General features: G+C 49.6%; 1 protein-coding gene across 1 annotated transcript in view; it reads left to right on the top strand.

Moving 5' to 3' along the window:
• The first annotated feature begins 1817 nt into the window (after positions 1-1817).
• Positions 1818-22500, top strand: part of NTF3 (neurotrophin 3) — a 65970-nt gene continuing 45287 nt past the window's right edge. The window contains exon 1 of the mRNA XM_045826575.1: positions 1818-2041. Within this exon, the coding sequence (XP_045682531.1) occupies positions 2024-2041 (18 nt within the window). The 5' untranslated portion in view covers positions 1818-2023. The remainder of the gene's footprint in view (positions 2042-22500) is intronic.

Genomic DNA, 22500 nt, shown 5'->3' on the forward strand with positions numbered 1-22500 from the left:
AACCAGGACCTAACAGAGCACGCCCAGTCCAACCTTCATGTTGCCGAGTGCCCGGTGGAGGGAACAGCTCGGCACCCCAACCTGGCCCGGAGCAGGACCTGGACGTTTTGGCCCGAGGGAGGCACTGAAGGAGGACCCCATTCTTCGCAGGGACCGCGGGAGGTGGCGCCCCTGGGCCTCCGCGGGCGCTTCTGGCCGTTCCCGATGTGGCAGCCTCCATCAGCCAGGATAATGATGAGGCAGGTACAATCTATCTAGTACGAGCCCCCAGACTCCTCATCCTTTCCCTGCGCCCCGCACGCAGCCGCTCTCCACGGGGGGTTCGGCCTGATCTGGTAGGCAAAGCGCCGGTTCTTCTCGGCGTGTGGCCCAATTTCCAAACAAGTCAAAGAAATGTGGAGTTTTGGAACCTGGACCCTAGCTGAAGCAGAGAGAGGACTGTTTATGAGACACCTGGAAACGGCAGGGCGGGGAGGAGAGGGGGTACGTACTCACTTCCCTCCCCCAACGGCGCGCGGAGTCGAAAGGTCCCGGCAAGAGGTGGAGCGCGCAGCGGCCGAGATGGCTGCGAGAGCCGAGGGGTTCGGGGATGGGGTCCGCCAGGCCGCGACCCGCGGAGCGGGGTGGGAGGGAAGCGGCAGCGCACAAGTCCGCCCTGAGGCTCTGGGTTTCTCACTGACCCCTGCGTGATCCCCGCCCCAATCTCTTGACGGCGAGTGGGTGCAAGCAAAATGACTTCACCTGGTCAATTCAGCGAGAACGGTCAGAACACGTGGGGGTCTGACGGGCCGCTAAAATTATCTCGAAATAAGAGATTTTGTCCCCCCTCCATTCCGTTCTTCGAAAAACCCACCAGTGGGGAAGTGAGCGGCACGGCTTTCCGAGGTCTGCTCAGAAATCTGTTTGTTTCGCGCCTCTCTGCTTCCCGCACTGTCCCCGCGGGCAGACGGGCGGGCGCGGGGCGCGTGCTCAGCTGCAGGGCCCGAACCTCGCGCGGAGAAAGGGGCTTGGGAGAAGTTGGAGGCCGGGCGAAAAGGGAAGCTCCGGTCCGTCCCGCTCACGGTTCACAGGGCGCGCGCACACACCCGCACGCCCGCCCTCACCCCACCCCCCACGCCCAGCCCCTTCTCCCCCAACACCTCTCCGATTTGATATCCTCTTACCACCCCGCACGGCGGTCTCCGCACTGGTCCCCACGAGCAGGCAGCAAGTTCGCGGGAGAACGATCGTCCTTGGGCGTGTTCGTGGTGTGGGGTGGGGGGAGGAGTGGCGGGTGGGCTGGAGAGGGGGTGGGGAGAGATGTGGGGCTGGAAGGGTCTAAGGTTTGGAGGAGGAGTTTGCACACCAGACCCAATCCGCCCAGAGGAAAGGGGCGAGAAAGGCCCTTCTGCCTAATAAAGAAAAATCTCAAATAAAAAAGAAAAAAGGAAGATCCAAAAGAAAAGTTTAAGAAAAAGAACAAATAAGACAGGCTGGAGAGATGAACATGTAAAATGTATTAAAAAGTTGAATATTTCGTTTTTCCCTTGGATCTCTAAAAGGGACATCATGGGGGAACGTGGAGCAGACAACTCATCGGGAAGTTTTTTTGTGTTTTTCTTTTAAGCGGGGCCAGAAGGAATGGCCCAGTCCTCCCGCTGGCACCCGGACCGAGTCGGGGGGAGGAGGACGCTGGGCGCAGGCCCGCTAGGCGCGCGACCCGTCAGTCGCGGGGGCGGACGACGCGGCGCGCAAGGGGTTAAGGCGCTGAGCGCGGAGCCATCTGGCTGGGTTGGCTGGTTATAACCGCGCAGATTATGTTCACGGGACTCAGAGTTGAAGGCTCCGCTCCCTACCGAACAGCTCCGCGCGCGGCCCCGCGAGAGAGCCCGGAGCAACTACTTTTCTCCCTTTTCTTTTCTTCTTTTTTTTTTCCCCCCTGCTGGGTAGTGGCGGCGGTGGGCTGGGGGAGACTTTGAATGACCAAGTTTGCGTCCACCTTTCTCTTCATGTCGATGTCCCTGGAAACAGTCACACGGATGCCATGGTTACTTCTGCCACGGTAAGGGGAGGAGGGCACGTCGGGTGGGCAGGTTCGTGGCTTGGGGGCCTGGTGGGGTTTTTTAAAGTGGAGTAGCGCGGTGGCCCTAACTCCGCACCCGCCCCACCCCCATCGCGCTGCACTCACTTTCCCGGGCTTGTGCTTTCCCCGAAGTTTGTGCTGGGATCTGCCGCGGCCGAGGCGCTACCACAGCACCCCGCGCGCGCACACACACACACACACACACACGCGCACACACGCACACATGCACACATGCACACACACACACACACACTTCTCCCCACCTCCACTCCTTCGGCCCTCGGCGGCCCAAGAAACCGCCCGATATCTGGGAAAGTGATCAGTTTAGGAGACCTGGATTGGAAACGGAGGGCGGAGGCGAGGGGAAATGGGGGCGACGGAAGGGCAGGGAAGGGATTCAGCAGAACTGCCACCCCCTTCCCCAACACACGCGTGTGCTCCTGCAGAGAAGTCTCCCCGCGCATCCTGTAACAAAAGGGGGTGACCGACAGATCCCGGGCAGGGAAGAGGCGAGGTGCCACCGCCACTCCCCGGCACGCCCCCTGCGCCCAGTTCCTAGCGGCCCCGAGTTCTCCGAACTGCTAGGCTGCCCTGCTGGGGCGTGGGCTGGGGGAGGGCACTCGGAGCTCCGGACCTGGAGGGTCGCTGCCAAGTCAGGGGAGTTGAGACTCCTCACCCGGCGCGACGTACCTGCTCTGGAGTCCCTCTGCCTCTGCAGAAAGCTTTTTTCGGAAACGAGCCCGCACTCCGGACACGTCTTGGCCAGCGCCCACCCCGCGGCCACCCCACCCCGGGTCTCTGCGCAGATGTTGGAGCTCCGAGCGCGGCCAGAGCATCTGGGACCCGGCAGAGTAGCGGGGGTCATGGGGGGGGGCGGGGACCGGGCCATCCCTGGGGAAATCCTCGCGGTCTCCCCGAACCAGCTCTAGGAATTTGAGGCGGAGATGTGGGAAGGCTGGGACACCCGGGGACCCGCGGAGCTCAGTCGGAGTTGAAAGGACCCACAACGGCCCAACTGGATTCATTGCCCCAGAGCTCTGCTCATAATCGTTATGAAATTTAGGACGCTTGGGAGTTGAAAGTTTGGAGGAAGGGGGGCTGGGTGGGGGAGGGGACTCTGCTTGTTGCTTTAGGGGGCCAGTGGGTGCGCTGCTTCTTTGCGGGAGTTGAGCTGCTGCGTTCCTCAGCCGCGCTTCACAGGCGCGGAACTGAGAACCCTTTGCGGATTAGTGAGGATCCCTCTCGCTGGATCTGTGGCTCGGGGGATTCCAAGTGGAGGAAACACCGAACCTGAACCTGACCGCCTCTTCTCGACCTCTGGCGTCCGGCGGCGGCAGGTTCAGAGTCTGAGTGGAGGCAGCTGCCCAGACGCAACCGGAGGGCTGGACTCGGGGCTGGAGAGCTCGGAGACTGCGCGCCCGCGGACTTGTTTATGTGTGCGGAGAGCTGGGGGCGGGAGCTGGGTGGAGGCGGGGGCTAAAAGGGGGTGGGTGTCACTCCTGCAGTCTGATGTTTGCAGCTCAGACGATTGCAGAACGTGCTGGACGACCTGCTTTTTAATAAAGAGATACCCTCTCCCTCTCTGCAGACCAGAGAGCAGGGAAACCACCTAAGCTCCGTGCCCTGAATGTCAGGATGGGAGACGGTTGTAACACAGAGGGAACTTTTCAGTCCGTCCTGTTTTCACAGCACTCAGAAATCCACCAGCACACGCAGCCTGTCCCGCTTCAGCCCCCAGTCCCTTCCTGACATGTTGCACAAAGAAAGTCGAGCAGTAGAATTCAGGGGATAAAAATCCAGCAGCCTCTATTTGGGGCTCAAACACTGAGACCCAGGTTTGGGAGCGGGGTGAGATGAAAAGAAAATCAGGTTCTGTGGACAGTGTTGGAAAGACTGGGGCGGGTGGGTTGCATTAGGGGGTGTGTTGGTGAGGACTGCACTGGAGCTGGAGTTGGAAGATTTGGTTCTGTGTCATAGGGTCTGCTTTCCTGTGGAGGTTAGATCGGGATCCTTGGTGGCTCGGTTTGGTCAGGGAAGGAGGTTTTTGGGAAGTTGCCCGAGGTGGTGTTTGGGAGGTGGCCAGAGTGCAGGAGCCCCACCCTGTCCTGTGTTCGGTGGAGGTGTTTCTGAGGACTCTGCAAGAGGAGCATATGCGTGACTAGCAGGAGATGAGAGCATGTGGGAACATAGGTGTAGCTAATGAGAAATCTGTGCCTGCGAAGGGTGTCGGAGCAGGAGGAGAGAGGTACAGTGTGCTGAAGACAGATGGCGCGTGCATGCCTGCACAGACACACGGAGTGGGTGTGGCGTGGGAGGGCGGCTAGGCTGTGTGTGGGAGTGAAAGGTGGATGTGTGTGGAAGGTTGGGCGCCTGAGGATTACCAAGGGGACATGTGTGGAGGTGGGGAAAGATTATCTGAGAAGAGCAGAGTGTGAACTTTACGGGTGTGTGTTGCGGAGTTTGGCTGGGATGGCAGTGAGGTGTGTGGGAGGCAGAACGCGTGGGCTCAGACTCTCATTATTGGAGAGACTTGTCAGGGAAGGATGCCGGGTTGGTTTTTGCCTCCTCCCCCTCTCCATTTCCCCAGAGAGGAGGGAACTGGAGAAGCTTCGAGTGAGGGATGATGCACATTTAAGAGGAAAAGTCCTCTGTGTGTTGGCACTGAGTGGGGGTCAGGGAGGATGCATGCATAGGATTGGAGCCGGTGGAGGAATATATTTTGCATGGCTAGTAGCAGAGATGCAGGTAGTGTTATGTTGTATAGTAGATTTCTTACTTAGTAGAGGAATTCGCTGTCACCAATTGATATTGGCTATCAGTTCAAATTTATGGAATGCCTACTGGATGCTCAGCTCATTGCTGGGTACTGGGCCATGGCACAGTGCCCTGGAAACATTCCTTCTTGGAGCTCAGCTGACTGCTGCAATTTTGCCAGGAGGAATGAAGCGAGCTCGATGCTACTTGAGGTTTCTTCAAGAACTATAATTCAGTTTTTAAAGATGTTTATGGATCTTGGGGGTCAAAGGGGTGCTGACTTGAAATATAGCTGTGGTTTTGTAAAAAGAGGACATAAAGATAGGGATGATGTACAGTTTTGTGTGATGGGGACGGAGCTGAAGCATGTTACTGTTTTTTTAGGGGGTGTGAGCTGGAAACTGGGGCGGGGGGTGCCTCAGTGCAGGTCACAATGCAGGTCCCCATATATCTGAGGGGTGAGTTTTTGAGTGGGAAGCGCCCACTCACTGGCAGGATTAAAACTTGACATGTGGAGCTGCAGAAGGGTGCAGCACTGACCAGGGAAGATGTGGGTTGGGAGCGCTCGCTAATCTTGGTGTTTTCTGGGCTATGAGGGTAAAGCTAACCTGGTGTGTGTATGATTGTGTTCATGTGCCTGCACACACTATGAGGCTGGAGTTAAGTACCACGAGGTACTGGGAGAAAGCCACGAGGATAGGAGCAAAGTATATTCTGGCTCTGTGTGTGGCGGGGGCGGGGGGGGGAGGTAGGTTTATGTTTTTGTAGGTGTGTCTAAGGAAGAATGCTCAGATGTGCATCTTAGGTTTTTTTTTAAAAAAGGTGAAGATAAAAGAAGAGCTATAGGCTTTAGAGCCTCTGGGAAGTGAGGGGAACGTGAAGCAGGTTGGGTTCAGACCCTGAGAGAGCTGGTGAGGTGGCTGCACAGAACAGGGAGGGTGGTGTGCTTTGACTGCACGCACTTGCTGGTCTGGACCAGGTGATAGGGAACCTTGCTTGTTAAGTTCTAATCGTGTAAGGGCACATGTTTGGGGAGGACTTTATTTGACTCATGACCTTTTTGAATTTGTAAAATGACAGCTGTGCCATTTTGAGGTTCAGTTTTATTTTTCTGGGAACGCATCTATATGAGAGAGCATTAATATAGGGTTTGACCTTTGGTCAGATCTGGTGGCAGGTATTTCTGAGGGTGGTGTGGTGGGGGTGGAAGACTCGGCATTGGGAATGTCTTGGTTCCTGTCCCACTCTGCCACTATGGAGCAGTGTGACTTTGGGGAGGTTTTCTCATCTCTCTGATTCTCTGTTTTGTTTCTCCTTTTGCAAAAGGGCAATGTCGGTGGTGCCTCAGGGAGGAAAGTTCACTTTGCTTTTCTCCCAGTCAAAGGTTGGTGTGTTTAGGAGCCCAAAGCTTTACTCAGCCATGAAGTTTAATCGAATACAAGCGCCGGCATGTATATGAACCATTGTAAAAATAGGATCTGTGCCTCTTCCCCCTGACAGTGTGAGTTCGTAAAATGGTCTTAATGCCCTCTGCATGTCTACTGCTCACCCACCGAGTGAGTGGGACTCTTCTTAACTGCCTCAGCTTACTCATCCATTAAATGGAGGCAGCCAAACCTAGATTATAGTTGATGGAAATCTGTATTAATAAAAGGTTGTCGAGCTCTTTGGAAGGTGGCCCAAAAATCCATGTTATTTATTACCAGAAACAGACTGTTATCCTGTTCTTTAAACACCAACTGTGTAGACCATGACGCCACAATGAATGTGACTTTGAGAATGGAGAAAACAGTACTTGTCCTTGGCATATGGGAATAAAAGGGGAGCAAAGTCCAGCCATCCTGGATCATTATGAAGGACTGTTTTCCTCTAAACTGTGGGTCCTTGGCAGGCAAGAGCCTTCGGAGATGTGGGATGGCGTGCGCCCAGGGCAGCAAGTTGGTGCAGCCCCTCCCCCCAGAGACAGAAATGGAGGCAGAGGGGCACGCAACCCACTGAAGCCTCCGAGTCCTCCCAGAAGTCAGCACGTGCTGTCGGCTCCTGGCTCAGAGTCAGGCTCCCATCCTTGAGTTCAGTGGCCATAAATAGTCAGGAGCTAAGCTATTTCCATGAGGCACTAAACCAATTCTGTTGCTTTTCTTGGCGAGATTGGGCCAATTAAGTTGATTGGAAGAGGTCACTGCTGATGGGTCTCACATTCCCCAGGCGGGACAGGCCAGCAGAGTTTAATTACACAACATTTCCCATCTCTGCAATTCCACTCCCAGATGTATCAGATGTTCAGGCCTCTCTGCTTCCCCTCCATTCAGGACGACTAATTGAGCGGCAGCTTCTGCTCCAGGCTTCTCCAGACCTTTTCTGAGCCGTGATTCCCACCCCAACTCAAGGGAATGTAAATCCACGTGTTGGCTGAAGTGGGAGAGGGGAGTCAGGCCGGCACTAAAGATCTTTAAAACCCACCAACCGGCTTCAAGACCTCACCAGCTGCTGTTTTACTCTTTAATGAGGCAGGCAGTTTCTGGCAGTGGGTTGAACTAATGACCGTAGCTAGGGTTTTAGATTTAGTTTTATTTAAAATTGAGTTTGTTGGAGAAGGACCAAATCTTCTCCTGGAGACAAGCCTAAGCCCCGTGTGGTGCTGCTGATAAGGTCTGTGGATATACTTTGTGCATGGACAGGCATGTGCAGAGTGAGAGGAGAGCACGGGACGCGTGTGTGCTGGGGGACTCGTGAGCCTCGGGGTGGCCCTGGGAGCAGGAGGCATCTATAGAGCGTATGTGATGGGTGTCAGCTGTATGGGTGCCTGGCTCAGATAGAACTGTCATCATTTTGGTTCTTGCAGGAGGGCCAGCTTGTGGAAAAAGTCAGAAGCACCTTCTTTCAGCTTGTGTGTATAGGGAGATAGAAGATATATGAGCTTTTAAGAAATACAAAGCCAGTGTAGATAGCACCTCACTCTTACCTGGACAGATTTCTATAAACACCAAGGCTGGACAAAGGAAACTTTTCAGACGACCCCCTTTAAAAGCTGTGAAAACAAGCCCTGGCTGGTGTAGCTCAGTGGATTGAGCGTGGGCTGGGAACCAAAGTGTCCCAGGTTCGATTCCCAGCCACAGTACATTCCTGGGTTGCAGGCCATAACCCCCAGCAACCGCACATTGATGTTTCTCTCTCTCTCTCTCCCTCCCTCTCTTCCCTCCCTAAAAATAAATAAATAAATAAATCTTTAAAAAAAAAAGCTGTGAAAACACATGTAGATGGCCCAAGATCTTTAAAGTATTTGTTGTTGTTATTGATAGTTTTCCATAATTCAGCCTTTTATTCTACCCCCAAATACCAAGAGGCATGCACCCCTGTGTGGTCAGAATGCATCGGCTCTTTCCTGTCCTCATCGGCACCACGGTCCTTTTCAAGTGATCTGAACTGTGAACCACCAGAGGCTGTCTGTGTCTCGGGGCATTGTTGCAGGACACACCTCTGACTATAACTGGCTTAGCTGGAGAAGAATAGATTTTGAAGTGAAATTGGGTGGGGTCTGTTGTGGTTGCTTATTTTTTAACAGCATCTCCAGAGAAGACATTTGTTGGGCCCCAAATCTTTTATGGACTTGTTCAGACAGGGATTTTTGAAAAGATGAAAGTTCTTGCTTATTCAGAGCTGTAGGTAGCTAAATGATTTCAAGAGATGCCAGGCGAGGTGATCTTAAGCAGCATGGGGCAGCAGAAAGCCTACTGACTTGGAGGTGGGGGAGCAGGTTTGGAGTTGAGCTCTGTCACCAATCAGCTGTTGTTTGATCTTGGACATTGTCTCTTGCCTGTGATTTACCCATTTGTAAATGAAGGGCTTGAGTTAGATGATCTCCAAGTCCCACTCTAACTCTGCCACCCTAAGATTCTATAGCAGCCCTTTCCTCCTGCTCAGTCAGTGCTGGTATGTCTTGCTTGAAGTGCATCTTGGCACTCCCTAAATGAGCTCCTGTTTTTATCTTTGGGGAATGGCTGAGTCAAAGACAGAAAGTCATGCGAAGAGTTTGCCATAATGTTTTGTTTTGGCCAAGAACGCTCATGAAGTTGGCTTAGCCCGCACAGTGTATACGGAGCTGAGAGAGGTTGGGCTTGGCATTCAGGTAGGCCTGATGCTAATTAATCATCTAGCTTCCAGGTAAATGCTTCTTAGTGTCAGTGTTTCTAAGATAGGGACCCACCTTTAAGATGATTGATGACGATAATAATAATTAATATTTGAGTACTCACTGAGTGCCAGGCATGATTACAAATAGTGTATGGCATTCATTATCTCACTACCCAAAATAATCTCATTTACGGATCGAGAGACTGAGATGATGTGAGGCGAAGGGATATGCTTTTGGTTACACAACTGGATGTCGGTGTCTGGCTTTCTATCCTGAGGCCTGTGGCCGTCATCCGAAGTCCATCACCTGCCAGTTAGAGTCTGTTTTCTGCACTCTGTGGTGTCGTCCAGATGGGAGATTGTTTGATAGCCCTCTGCAAAGTCTATCACCCCACAGGGAAACTTGCTCCACTGGAGGGTTCATTTTCACTTCCAAGACAAATGTTGAGGTTTTTTAGCCACCTGCTGGCAAGCATGTGTCAGATCTGTCTTAGCTCCCCTTGGCCTCCCCCTTTACTTCCCATTTTGTTGACAACAGAACCTGCCCTTCCAGAATGGGGGTATTGATTGAAGCTACAATTGCCTCCTTGCGAACTCTATAAGCATGGAGCTGGACATCTGGTTTTGATCCACACGCCCACGAGAGGTGGTAGGTCCCAGCATTCTTGAGTCCTGTGATGAGGACTGCACAGAATCAAAGTAAAAGAAAATCTGAATGGAGGCCATGAGGCTTTTCAGAAATTGGAAAATGGCTTTCCTTGATAGGCCAGGGAATTCCCTCCACTTCCACGGGGGCCAATGTGAATGTAGATTTTTTTTTTTTGACTGAGAGGTTAGGGTCAGAGGTTGCTGCTAAGGACTGGAGTCCCTAGGCTCTACTGGGTCAGAACAGAGCAGTTGTAGAGTCCTCCAGCCTTGGCACTTGCCTGCTGCATGCCCTCCTCTGGGCAGTACCAGAGGCAGAGCAGCCAGAAGGGTGCTTGGGATGCATGTGCCGCCTCCGAGGGTATGAGTGAAGGCTGTTCTTTCTCCCCCCACTCATTCTCATCTTTAAGGGAATTAATGAGAATGACTTTGTTTTGTTGCTTAAAGGTGCAAATAAACATGAAGCACTAACCTAATGCCGGTGAGGTTGTAGGTGCTCTAAAAATACGTGTTAACTTGGTTTATAATAACTTTTTATGTGTCAGGTGATGCATTTCTTCTTTATATGATGACATAGCTCTCCTATTACCATTTTTTAATGATAGCCAGGTCCTTGAAATTTACTGCCTCCTTCCCTCTGTTTCTGGGTCTAAGGCCCTGGCATTTAAAAATATCCTCCCCCTCTAGTTCCAAACGATCCTCTAGGGAATATGTTTCAAATTCTCAGTCTGGGATTATTTCCATCCTGTGTCTAGAAGACTTACTCCTGATGGTTCATAGGGCATGGCCCCCCTACCACCGGGTTCAAGAGGGAAGTGCAGCTCTGGATATCACTTGATTCCCAATAAGTGTGTCCTATGATTGGGATCGAGCCCAGCTGTCCCGACACCCAGCTTTCCATACTACTCTTTGCAAAGGACTCAAACTAGCTGTGTGACCTGGAGCAAATCACTCTCCATCTATGGGCCTCTGGTTCCTCCTCTGGAATGGGAGGGGCTTGGATTCAGTTGAAGGTCAAAAGGACTCTGCCAGTTGTGACAACTCACGTATTCCGTGATCCTGCTGGTCCCTGAGGCTCCCAGCCTAGGCCTGGGATTTCCAGGTATCCTGGCTGGCCTGGAGGACTTCCATGCAGAAATGTGGCGGGGAGGAGGAGGAGGAAATTAAGTTATGTGGTGCCAGATAAGTTATTGAACATATGGATGAGTGCATGTTTATAACGTGCTGAAGAAGCAAGCTTGCCAGATTTGTGGCAGACCTTGAATTGGAAGTTGGGAGCATAGGGAGAGTTTCATGTGGGACAACATTATCTGTGGGTAGCTGAATTCAATACGCTAAGTCAGAAAGATCCTGAACTATGAGCAAGGAGACCAGATACCCCCCTAACTCTTCCAGAGACTGACTTTGCTTTGGGGAAGTCCCTGCACCACACCAGGTTTCACTTTCCTTGTGTGTTAAGTGAACGAGTTACGGGCTGCTGGCTCTGGTGATGCCTAAAGTCTTTCCTGCCTCATCATTTCCTGCCTCGGCAGAATTGGGAACTAGTAGAAAAACCAGAATGGATGATTCCATAAGGGAATGTGGCTTCAAGGTAGACAGAAATGTCCTTTGGTTGCAAAACTGTACTAATGGCAGGAATATACATCTACTCTGGATTTGGAGACGGCCTTGGAGGACACATTCTGTGTGTACAATGTGTTTAGAATGCTCTCCCCTCCATCTCCACCAAGGATATGGAAATAATCCTTCACATCTTTGTTTCACAGTTACCTTCTCTGGGCAGCCTCCCTGCCTTCCCCAGAGCCTGGGGCTCCTTCACCAGCCGCCCCATATTATACCACTTAGCAGCTTAAAGTTTGGTTTTGGGGTTTTTTTTGCATTTATATCTTCCCACTAGAATATGATCTGGTCTTTTCATCTTTGTGTCCCCCAGTACCTCAAACAGTGTCTGCCACGGAAATTAGTTGGAGGAATGAATCCACGATGGGTTGTAGTGATTGTGCAGAGGTTCAGAGATGTGATACACTTGCCAAGGGTCCAGAGCCCTGTTCTTTGTGTCGCCATTTGGCCTGTCCCAGGCCTGAGGTCATGAAGCCTGCTCACCAGGAAAGGCTGTTCTTTCTGTAGTTGGAGACCCCTCCCCACCATGGCTTAGTCTGCCTGGCTCTTCTGCAAATTTGGACTCTTAGTCAAAGGGAAATTGAGTGTCACCGTACATGAATTAGGGCAACTGATGTCTAGACACTTGGAAAGCACATGTCGGAAGATTATCTAGTAAGCATCCCATTCGTGGCTAAGTCTCAGGCCTGTGCTGATGTTGGAGAAGATACGAGGTGGATGCTGCAGCTCTGATTCTGAAGGTCTAGAACTCGGTGAGGGAGACAGATGAGTTACATCAGTGTGCTCCAGGGAGGGGCAGTGTGAGCCTGGAGGGTCAGGTGCAATGGTCCCACTGGAGTGTTGCTTTTAAGTGTGAATGTGACAGAGAGTCCTCTTGGCCAGGAGCAGGCAAAGTGAACAGTCTTCACTTTGGCAGGACAGTGGTTTCCTTGTCCCTGAGTTCCCAATGTCAGACCGAGTCTCTGAGTATCTTGGAGCCCATGGTGACATGTGCCCCTTAGTTGTTTGTAGGGAGAGCTTGGGAAAGGTGCATGTGGGACAGGCATGAGGGCTTGGATGTGCAGGTGTGTGTGCTCACAGGTATGATGTTCAGAAGAATCCTGCTCACAGCTGTGGTGCACGCAGACAGGAAGGTGGGTCCTCCTGAGGTGCCTAAGCTCTCACTGGCTTCTCCCTGCTGCCTCAGTGCATATTGTCTCTGTGACCATTTCTGACACAGGAACAGACTGCCATCTACTGTCCACTTCTGTCCTCTGAGTCCCTCCTGCTTTGTGAGCTCCTCGGCATTTTTTTCCACATCCTGTTTTTAATTGGTCCAGATACCAGGAGAAATGGGATAGACATCAGGTCCTTATTTAGTGATTTTTTTGGAATTTAGAAGGGAGCCTTTAAAAAACATAACACATCTGTTAGATGTTTTTCTTATTTACTAAACAAAAGTGTTATTTTAAGGGGGCCTCGTGTCTTTCCTGATTCTCCGGAACCTCCGTGCCAGGTCCCATGTGGAGCAGCAGGAGGCAAAAGGCAGGCCCCACCTTCGTGAGCCTTTCACTCTATAACTGGGAGGTCAGGACAGACTTGTGGAGAAACAGACCATAGGATGGGGCAGGATATGTTTGGCAAGTGGCACATGAGTGGCAGGGACCACAGAGGCTCTGGCAGTTTGGAGGAAGGAGAAGTCCTTGCAGGCTGGGGTGACTGGGAAAGACAAGGGTGGGCAGGTTTGAGCAACCCCAGCGTTTGGCGAGAGCCTTCTGGGGGCGCTGCGGGATGCTACAGAACAGGCTCTGCATGGGGGGGTTTTGGGGCCCAGAAGGCCTGAGATCCTCCCCGCTGTGACCCAGGACTGTGGGTCTCATTGTCTCAGTGTCTCCCTGCCCCTGATCCTGTATTAGGTACCACACTTGCACGCAGTGGGGAGGTGGCTCTTGGTTTCCAGCTTGTCGAGGAGCAGTAGAGCCCAAGTCCCATGCAGGGAGGGGCACTCAAGGTGTGGTCCTGTCCTAACAACCCCCGCACATTCTCATACTTTCTCTCTCTCTCCCTGAGCAATTTCATCCAAGAGCCAAGGAGTTAAGAGGGAAATGTCAGAGGAGTGCAGTGACAAGAGACTTGAGAGAGACACAGAGAGAGAGAGACAGAGACAGAGACTTTCCCCAGAGGAATCTCAGGTGCCGTACAAACACAAGGAGGTTAACATCTTCAGGAGGGGTCCTGCCAGGCTGCTGCTTCTGTCCACATCTGCCTGGACCTTCCTTCCAAAAACATGACCCGTATAGTACCTGAGTCAAAGATAGAAACTGCAGTAGTGTCAGTCATAGCTCAAGTGTAAGATTCCTTCACACTAGAGTTTCTTTTACCATTCATTGCTTGTATGGAGTTTTTTTAAATATCTGTAACTTTGATGGCTGTGGATTAAAATGGGAAAAACGTTTTCGTAACACTTTCTCATGTTTTCTCTCTCTCTTTCTCTCTTAGCATTTAAATGATCACCAGGGAAATCTTCAGTGTGTTTATTTCTTGTTCTTGTCTGTGTTTGTATGTGTGTGTGCGAGAGAGAGAGAACAAGAGAGAAAGATATTTTAGATTGTGGTCTATTAGCAAGTTTAGGAAATCAAGTTGAACTTGGGTTGGGTTACTGGTAGAGAGACCTCAGCTTGTCACTATAATCCTCTGACATTTCCTTTTCACTTTTTGGCTCTTGTACGAATTGGCAATATATCGTCCCAGTCCCCCCGTCAGTGTTTACATCTCCTTTAGGGGCTGCTGTATAAAGTTACCGTCTGTCTGCTGCAAGTCTCCTCAGCTCTTGGAGGGACCACTGACAGAGGCACAGTCCGGGACAGAGCCACTAGAGAAGGTCTGATTTTTGACTAAGATGAAAAGAAAATGTTAGGGGATTGGAGAAGGATTCCAGTGGGTTTTCAAGCCCTTTCCTGTGGCACAAGGATGTCTGTGACTCTCGTCCGAAGAGAAATAGTCGCAGGGGCTGGGATAGAGACAGAAAGGGAAATTCTTCCAAGAGCAGCCAGAGTGGAGAGAGATCATCTGTTCTGAGCAGTGGATGTGGAGTCAGAGAACCCCAGGAAATTCCTGGGAGGTGTTCTGATGGCCCGTAATGGTATTTGTAGTCATCAGTGAAAGTAGAAGGAGGTGGGAGAAGAGAGTTTCAGGTGAGGAGGCAGGTGGAAAGAGGCCCTGAGGTGAGAAAAACTTGGACTAACAAAACTAAAAGAAGTCCAGGTAGGTGATGCATGGTGACATTCATAGGGTACCCAGGGAGGTGGAGAGTAGGCAGGAGCCAACAGTGGGGGTAGGGCTTACTCTCTACCCATGGGTGACGGGGAGCCATTGAAGATTTCAAGTTGACTTGGGGCAGGGCACAGTCAGGCTTTTGTTTGAAAAGCTCACTTTGGCTGCAATGTGGCTCTTGGTAAATACAGTTGTTCAATGAAAAAGTGACTATTGGTCGGATTGATGGGAGAATGAATGAGTGACTGAACAAAGGAATGAAATGTAGAAGGGGACTATCAAGACTTATTGTATTTCTGATTACTCTGATCAGTGCTGACTCCTGGGGAGAGTAAACCAGCCTGCAAGGATGGGTGGGGTGTCGATAAATTGATTATTAGCTCTAGATGTAGAAAACAGGGACTAAAATGGGTGGTTGGCAGTGGGGGGTGGTCTCCCAACCTTTTAGCTTCTTCTAGCATTCCCATACCAGTATGATTTCATTCAGGATCAAAAGTGAAAGGGGCTTTGGAGTTGCACCCCAGAAAATCTGAAACTGACAGTAACTTGCTCCCAAGGGGGATGCTTGCATTTCAGACATTTTCAAAGGCTCAGAGTGGAATGTGTACAGGCACTAAGGTTTCTGGGGTGTCTGAGGGAAGAAAGCCATATTCTGGGACATCAGCTGCACCTGCAGATGATTCCCGTAGATTAGTGTGTGTGTATGTCAGTGCGCACATGTGCACGTGTGCGTTTCAAAGCCTCCAAACAATTACCAGTTCTACAGAACTTCTTTTGCCAGTAGTGGATCTATATAGTTACCTGCAAGGTCACATTGCTTAGCACATTCAAGGAGAGTGTGTGTGACAGCGACCTAGACAGACACCTGACATGCCATCCAACAATGCGGGATATGGGAACATACACAGTCCCCCTGGCAAAGCCAAAGGGAGCCGAAGAGAACCTCTACTGTCATGGCAAAGGTCTGGTCTCACCTTGCACTTTGAGATCTTTTAACTTTGGCCAATTAAAGTTGAATATCTAGGGTTGGGACAGAAGCGTCTGTATTTTTTAAAGTTCATCATGTGATTCCAATGTGCAGCCAAGATTGAGAGCCACTAGCTTACAGTATGACCCCTGCACCCTGTCCCTGCCCTCTGCAACTTTGTCCCAGCACCTGTTCCACCCTGAGTGTGCTTGTGAGAACTCCCCATTTCGTTAAGGGTGCTCAGCTCATTTGAGCTGAGCTCTCCTGTTCCCTATGTGTCCAGCAGTTGCTTCCAAAACTGAAGACCAGGAGGGGAGGTTACAGATGCTCAGAGGATTCTGAAGTACCCGCCCCCAACATCTACTGAAGGGGATATTGAGGGTAAATGGTAGGGAGCAGGGGAGAGAAGGAACATAGACCAGCATTCCCAAGGCATGAACACAGGTACTTTTATGTTGTCGTATGTGTCTCCTTAGTTCTCCAACAGCCTTCAGAGGCAGCTGTTACATCAGGCTGGAGGGCACAGTCTCCACAATGTGTTCAGAATGCAAAATGGTTTGCAGTCTCTGAAGGATCATTTTCCCTGGGAATATGCATAGCATTCAGCTCCTACTCTAGGTTTAGCCATGGACCAGGGCTGCTGCTGTCAGGCACAGGTGGCTCAGTGGGAAAGTGAGCACCTCTCTTCCCTCTCAGTTCAGTCCAGATCAGCCCAAGCGCCATCTTGGATGGTGCTTCCAAGAGGTGCAGGCTGAGGACCTGCTTTAACCAAAGGGCCTCCAGGTTGGAAAGCAGTTGTTCTCCTTCTCTCTATTTTCCTGTTGGAGGTCAGGGCTTGCAGGAGAGCTGCAGAGTGGAAGGTCAGAGAAGGAAGCTAAAAATAAAGTTCTAAAAAATTGGGAAGTTCTGTAAAAGCTACATTTCCAACCACGTATAACCGGAATAGTGGAGGGAACCATGAGGAATCATTGCAATCCCTGAGTTTCTCATTTATAAAGAAACATTCCTTCATATGCTGTCCAGCAGGCTGGGCTGGGTGTCTCACACCCATTGCTAAGTGTGTGTTCCTGGAAGCATTTTAGACTTGGGATTCTCCTGACTGCTGCATGGCCGAAGTGTGGTTCAGGAACTACAGTGTGGTGGAATGAGCCACACTGAGCAGACATGAGGAGGGTGGTCCCAGGGAGGCTGCTGGATGGTGGGGCAGCCGTGATCTGCAGCAGTGGCGGTGAGATGGGGACAGCCCTTCTTTTACACAAGGAACTGCTTAAGGATTGCATGTCACTGACTGACAAGCCCCACAAAAAGCAGGGGTAGCAAAAACCCACAGGGCGCTCGCTGCTCTCCCTGTGTATCATGTGGCTGGGACTGAACTCATTCTTGGCATTGTGCAGCTGCCACCATCCCACCCGCCTCTCCCTGATGCTCCTCCCTCCCCCTTTCCCAAGTTCAGTCACCTTCAGCAGTGGCTTTTTTTAAAAATCGAGGATGGTAATGTGTTAAGGAGGGGGAAGAGAGATGAGCTGAAGCATTTATATCTGGACTGTAGACAGTTTATTTTGTTTTCTAAAGTCTAATCAAAAACATGTTTATAAGGGACCATGGACTGAGTAGAAAGGTGACTATAGTATTGAGGAACATTAGCTATATTAACTGTAAGAGGAGTTAAGAGTGGTCCTCCAATAACCCCCCAACAAGATTGTGCAGGGGACTCTAAGGAGAAAGTGCTCCTCAGGCTATTTCTGCCCTAGAGCTGATGGTGAAGGAATGTAAACCTCATTACAGTGAAGGAAACTGAGAACTAACAGTTAAGCAAGAGGACCCAGGCTCTATTTCCACTTCTGTCAATCACCAATAAGCACAATCTCTGGGAGCCTTCGTTCCTTCTTTTGTAAATTGGGATAATAAACCTTAACTACTTAAAATAATTCATGTGGAGTTTTAGATGAGCTCATGCATAGGGACATGTTTTGCAAGCTGTAAGTTAACTTTACAAATACATGTTCTGGTTTAAACTGGTACAAACAGTTTGGTTGAAATGCTAGTAGCCCGTTGTTCTGTTTGGGAGACGGCTGTCCTCCAGGTCAGCTGGGGACATGGTCCTCAACAGACTCAGTCGGCACCTCGGTGCTCCTGCCACTCTGAGTGTTTGGGAGGTAGCTGTCATGTGGCACCCATAAGAAATGGGAAGCAATGTTACAGCTGTGGCTTGAAAGACTCAATGTATTCTTTTACCTTTTTCTGATGATGTCATCCAGGGTATGTAAGCTCAGGGCACTGCTATTTGGGAGGCAGCTCAGGAGACAGAACATTGAGAGTGGACAGGGCAGCCATAGTGTGATTCAGCAAAGTTGAATCAGTCTGTATCACCCACCCCTTCTGCGAGACTGGTCACTGAGTTTGTCTCCAGCTGTTTGTTCTTGTAAATTCTTTCTGCGCAGTTACAGCTGTACCTGCAAAACAGAACCTCCCAGCACCGTCACGGGGCTGGTTGCAGACCTCATCGATGACCTTTTCTACTGCAGTGGGCCCACCTTTTGGTTTATATTCTCATCATTACGAAAATCCCCTTGAAACATCCCTACTATCATTTTGTGGATGCAGTGCCTTCTGTCTTTGAGATCATGAAATATTCAAAGTCCTTTTCTGAATGCTCTTTAATGGCTTCCTTGTGTCTGAGTTTTTCTGGTAGTGGAGTTTGCCATTTCTTTCCCCGTGCTGGCTTTCCTAGGATGGGTGGTCAGTTAGTCTCATTGCCCACTTATCTCCCGTGGCAGATTCTCCTAGGTTCCTTGCAGGTGGCATCTGTGCTTGGCTTCAACTTCTTAAGTTGTCTGTGGTTTCTTGAATATGTACCTTCTTTTAAGGGTTCCTTATCCTTTCTTACCATTGGAAGTCCCCCTTCTTGTTTTGAAGCCTAGGTAGCTACAAATCTACCTTTAATATATTTTTGTTGTGTATTTGGATTTGATACAGGAAGAGGAGGATTGCAGTGGGTACACAGCCTGCCACCTTGCAATGGGACTCTCTTCCATGTTCTTAAGAATGCCTTACTCCTGTGAAGTGTTGAAGCAGACCACTATAGTGAAGATAATGGTGATAAGAGCTAGGTCACTTACACCATGCCTGCCCCAGAGCAGGGACTTGTTTTGTTATCTGTATATTTTTGTGATTAAAAAGAGAGCATCAGTCTGGTTTGAAATCCCATCTCCACCTCTTCTTGCCAAGGAGACCTTGACAATATCTTTAAGATTCAGTCAGTTTCCTTAAATGTAAAAGATGACATTACGTTGTTAGAAAGACTCATAAGGCATAGTATATAACTCTGAGTCTGGAACAAGGTCAAGTTTCAGTAAGTGTTTGCTATTGTTATAATGACGTTACTATAGTGAATATCATTAACCTAAAGCAGGAGGAAACAGCCATAGTGCCCTCTTAGGGAATTCAAGGGCAGAAATTGCAACCAAGCTTCAGGAGAGACTAAAGAGCCTGAAGGCCATTCTCTGTCTGCAGGATCACGTGGCTGTGCTCTCTGGGTATCAGTACCTCGCTCTCCCCCTCTCGTTCTAGGTCTACCAACTGACTCTCCCAGAGCCCAGGGAATTCTATAGACAGAGATTCTGGCCAGCCCAGCTTTAGTCAGAGGTTCACACCAGTTCATTAGTTATAGACCAGGGAGCGGGGGCAGGTCATATAGAATGTAAATAACTTCAGAGGCCCAACCTTTCCACAAAGGTACGATCTTCAGAATGCAGGCCTGTAGACCAAACACTTACCCTTAAGTCATCCGCTAAAATGATCCATATAGCACACCAGAACTGAAATCAGCCATGGGACATGTGAGGATGCTCAGGTGAGCTTAGACAGGTGCAGTCTGAAGGGGGTCACTCTCTTCTGAGTTGCTCACAGTCCTGTGGTAACTTGTAGGGCCGAGAACCTCCTTAGGAGCTTCTGTGGCAGGGAGGAGAGAAGCAGTCAACCAAATGCAGACTGACATGGGTGACAAATAAGCAGACCGTATGGAGGACCCAGTGAGGCAAAAGACAGGTTGATGTGTCTCTGCAAGACTAGTTCTTGCTGAGCTCCAGGCCATGTTCAAAACCATCCCTGGTCTTTATCTTTGAGCAGCCATTCAGTCAGGGCGTTGACCAGAGCAGACAGCCATGAGATGAATTCTGCATGTAGTTCAGGAAGGTGTGGTGAGGCTTCATAGGGCCAGTCCTCCAGTCACCCTCACACATGCTGTGTGCTCCTGGGAGTCGGACCCCTCCTTCCAGCGTCCTTTCCCAAGTACAGATATCAGGCTTTTCTCTCTGAAGCTTCCCCTGGCTCCACCTCTGCAGTTCAGAGAGTGCAGATCCTCAGTGTGCACATGCAGTTCCCAATTTGTGCGAGCTTTACCCTGTTAATTCCCTGCATTTTTCAAGCTGAATGCAAGATTAAACAATGAAGGCTGGAGACATATCCAAAATGACAAAGATTCTGATCCTTAAATCCTGGGCAATTAGATAACCAGTTTGTGATCCAGGAGGAGTTTTAGGGTGATAATTTTTTGTGATGTGTTCAGGATTTGTTGGCTTATTTATTTGCATATGGATCATGACAGGGGGATGGCACTGTGCTAGGTGCCTCCTGTGCACGTTCCCAATCCCTGGAAACACTTGACAGGATGGACTAATTTTGCCCATTTTACAGATGCAGAAACTGAGACTTGGAGGGGATAAGCAGCTTGTCCAGCAGAGCCTTGATCACAAGCCAGATCTCTTCCATGCTGCCTATCAGCATGGCATCTCCTCTGCTCAGGAGCAGACTGTCTGTCTAGCTTCCATTCATCCTCCTTTAAGCAAAGCTATTATACATGCTTTTCTGTAAGAAACACACAGTATCATTTGTGAAATTATTCTTATTGGAGGCTTTTTATCCAATTGTTAAGATTAATTTTTGAGTTAACTTCAGAGGGTCCCAAGCTATTGTCTTGCCTTCCACTCTTTTTTCCCCTACATTAGCTGGGATTTTGGCTGCTGAACAATTTTGTTCTTAGGGAAAGAAGGAGTGTGTACAGCCAATACTGCCTAACACTTGTATATTTGAAAAAAATCCGGTGTGGTCAAAGACGCTGTCCATCACACACAAGCACAATGAAGCTCCTTGAACTTGTCCTGTCCTTCCACAACAAACTCTGCCTGCCTCACATTTTATGATCAAGTGTCCTGCCCCCATGGGGTTTCTCGCAGCCATACTTCTCTTCCTGTTATTTCCAAAGCTTAGAACCTCTCTCCTGACGCTGTTTGCCTGGCTGACTCTTACAGGTGCCCATGCAGGAAGTCTTTTCTAAAGCCCGAAACATCTCTGGTTTACCATGATTACATTATGTGTGCTCGTGTGTCTGTCTCCCCAGTGAGTCTGTACATGTACACTCCTCATGGGTAAGGGCTCTATTCTAATTATCTTTATATCCACCAGGACTTCATACAATGTTCAAAAGATGTTGGTTACACTAAACCAAACTCCTGGCAAACCTACAGCAGTACAGGGGTCTGGAATTTGGCAAGACTCTTTTTAGCATTGATGTATCTTTGTGGGAAGGTTTGTGGTTGTCTTTAAAAGCCTCCTTTTGTTCCATGGGAAATTCATTTAGATAACTTTAATAAAAAGCAACTAATTAATTACTGGCCAGTGCTATAAAGTCTTGGCTTTTGGTTTCTGGTCTTTAAGAATTTCCTCTGGCATTAATTGACATTAGGGAGAACTCTGCTGGCAGGTGATACTTATATCAGTACCAGAAAGATCCTTCCATACAGAAATATTTAATAAGCTCCTGTGATGTGCTAGGCACTGTTCCGGGTGCTTTAGATAGAGTTGTGAATGAGAAAAGTTAACCCTTTGCCCTCATGGAGCTTATATTCCAGTGGAGACATCCATAAATGCAGAGGCAAACAAGCATATTATAGACAGATAAATGAATGAAATTCTCCATGCTGGGAAGTAAAACAAAGTGATGCGACTAAACCATAGTAGAGGGTATTTTAGATTGCCATGCTCAAGACCTGGCAAGAAGTCTTGGGTGGTTGGGACAGTGAGTGAGAGAGGCTGAGCAGTTCAATTGCTGTAGGGTCTTACAGACAGAATTTATTTGTGCGATGGGTTGAGGTGTGTGACAAGAAGCCAAGGTTTCCCCATGTCCCCCTCCAAATATATTGAGAAGTCAGAGTCTCCCTCCCCCCCAGGAAATGGAAAGCCATAAGAAGGTTTGAAGCAGGGAATGTCACATGGGGGACATTGTTTAAAAGGTCTCCCTGCCTGCTTTATGGAGGACAGGCTGTGGGGGCTGTGAGACAAATCAGATGCCAAAAAGGGCAAGAGAAAGTGGTCTGGACTTGGCTGGTCACTAGGGAGATATAAGGAAGCTAGAAGATTTGGAATCTGTTTAGGAAGTAACAAAACAGAGATCTGGGAGAACTGATCTTTGGGATCTGGGCTGGAAGGATTTGCTGATGGATGAACAAGATGAAAGAAAGCTGTGATGAAGAAGGAGCAGTCACAGTCCCAGAAGGATGACACACCATTGTGCTTGTCAGGTTCCTAAGCCCCACCTCCCAAAAGAGCTTCTTTCTGTGCCTGTGCACGATGTCATTACCAGGAGCACAAGAGGAAGAAAAATAGAATGTTCAGTATGCTTCATTTATCTAATCCGAAAAATGAACTATGCTCAGTGACCTAATGGGCATAAATTCTGGTTCTAAAAAAGCCACTCATTCAGCAATGAGCTACTGAGGGCCTGATATGGTAAGGTATTGTGTCCCATGCTGGCGGGGGATACAACATGCATGATTCCTCACCCCCAAGAACTTAGAGTTTATCCAGGGAAAAAAGACATCCCCAATTAAATAAAACTGAGATAGAAACAAGAGGGCCATGGGAATGTTACACACAGAGGGCAGTAGGAGTTCCAAAGCCTTCTGGTGGGTGATGGAGGAGACCTCCCAATGAGGCGAGAGAATTTTGGTGGGTAGATTTGGATGGTGCAGGCAGAGGCACAAACTGGGGAAGAGCATGGACTGTCCCAGGG

This window comes from Phyllostomus hastatus, unplaced genomic scaffold (genome assembly GCF_019186645.2).
Source record: "Phyllostomus hastatus isolate PE091 unplaced genomic scaffold, TTU_PhHast_1.1 phas_scaffold_755, whole genome shotgun sequence".
In the NCBI taxonomy this organism is placed as follows: domain Eukaryota; kingdom Metazoa; phylum Chordata; class Mammalia; order Chiroptera; family Phyllostomidae; genus Phyllostomus; species Phyllostomus hastatus.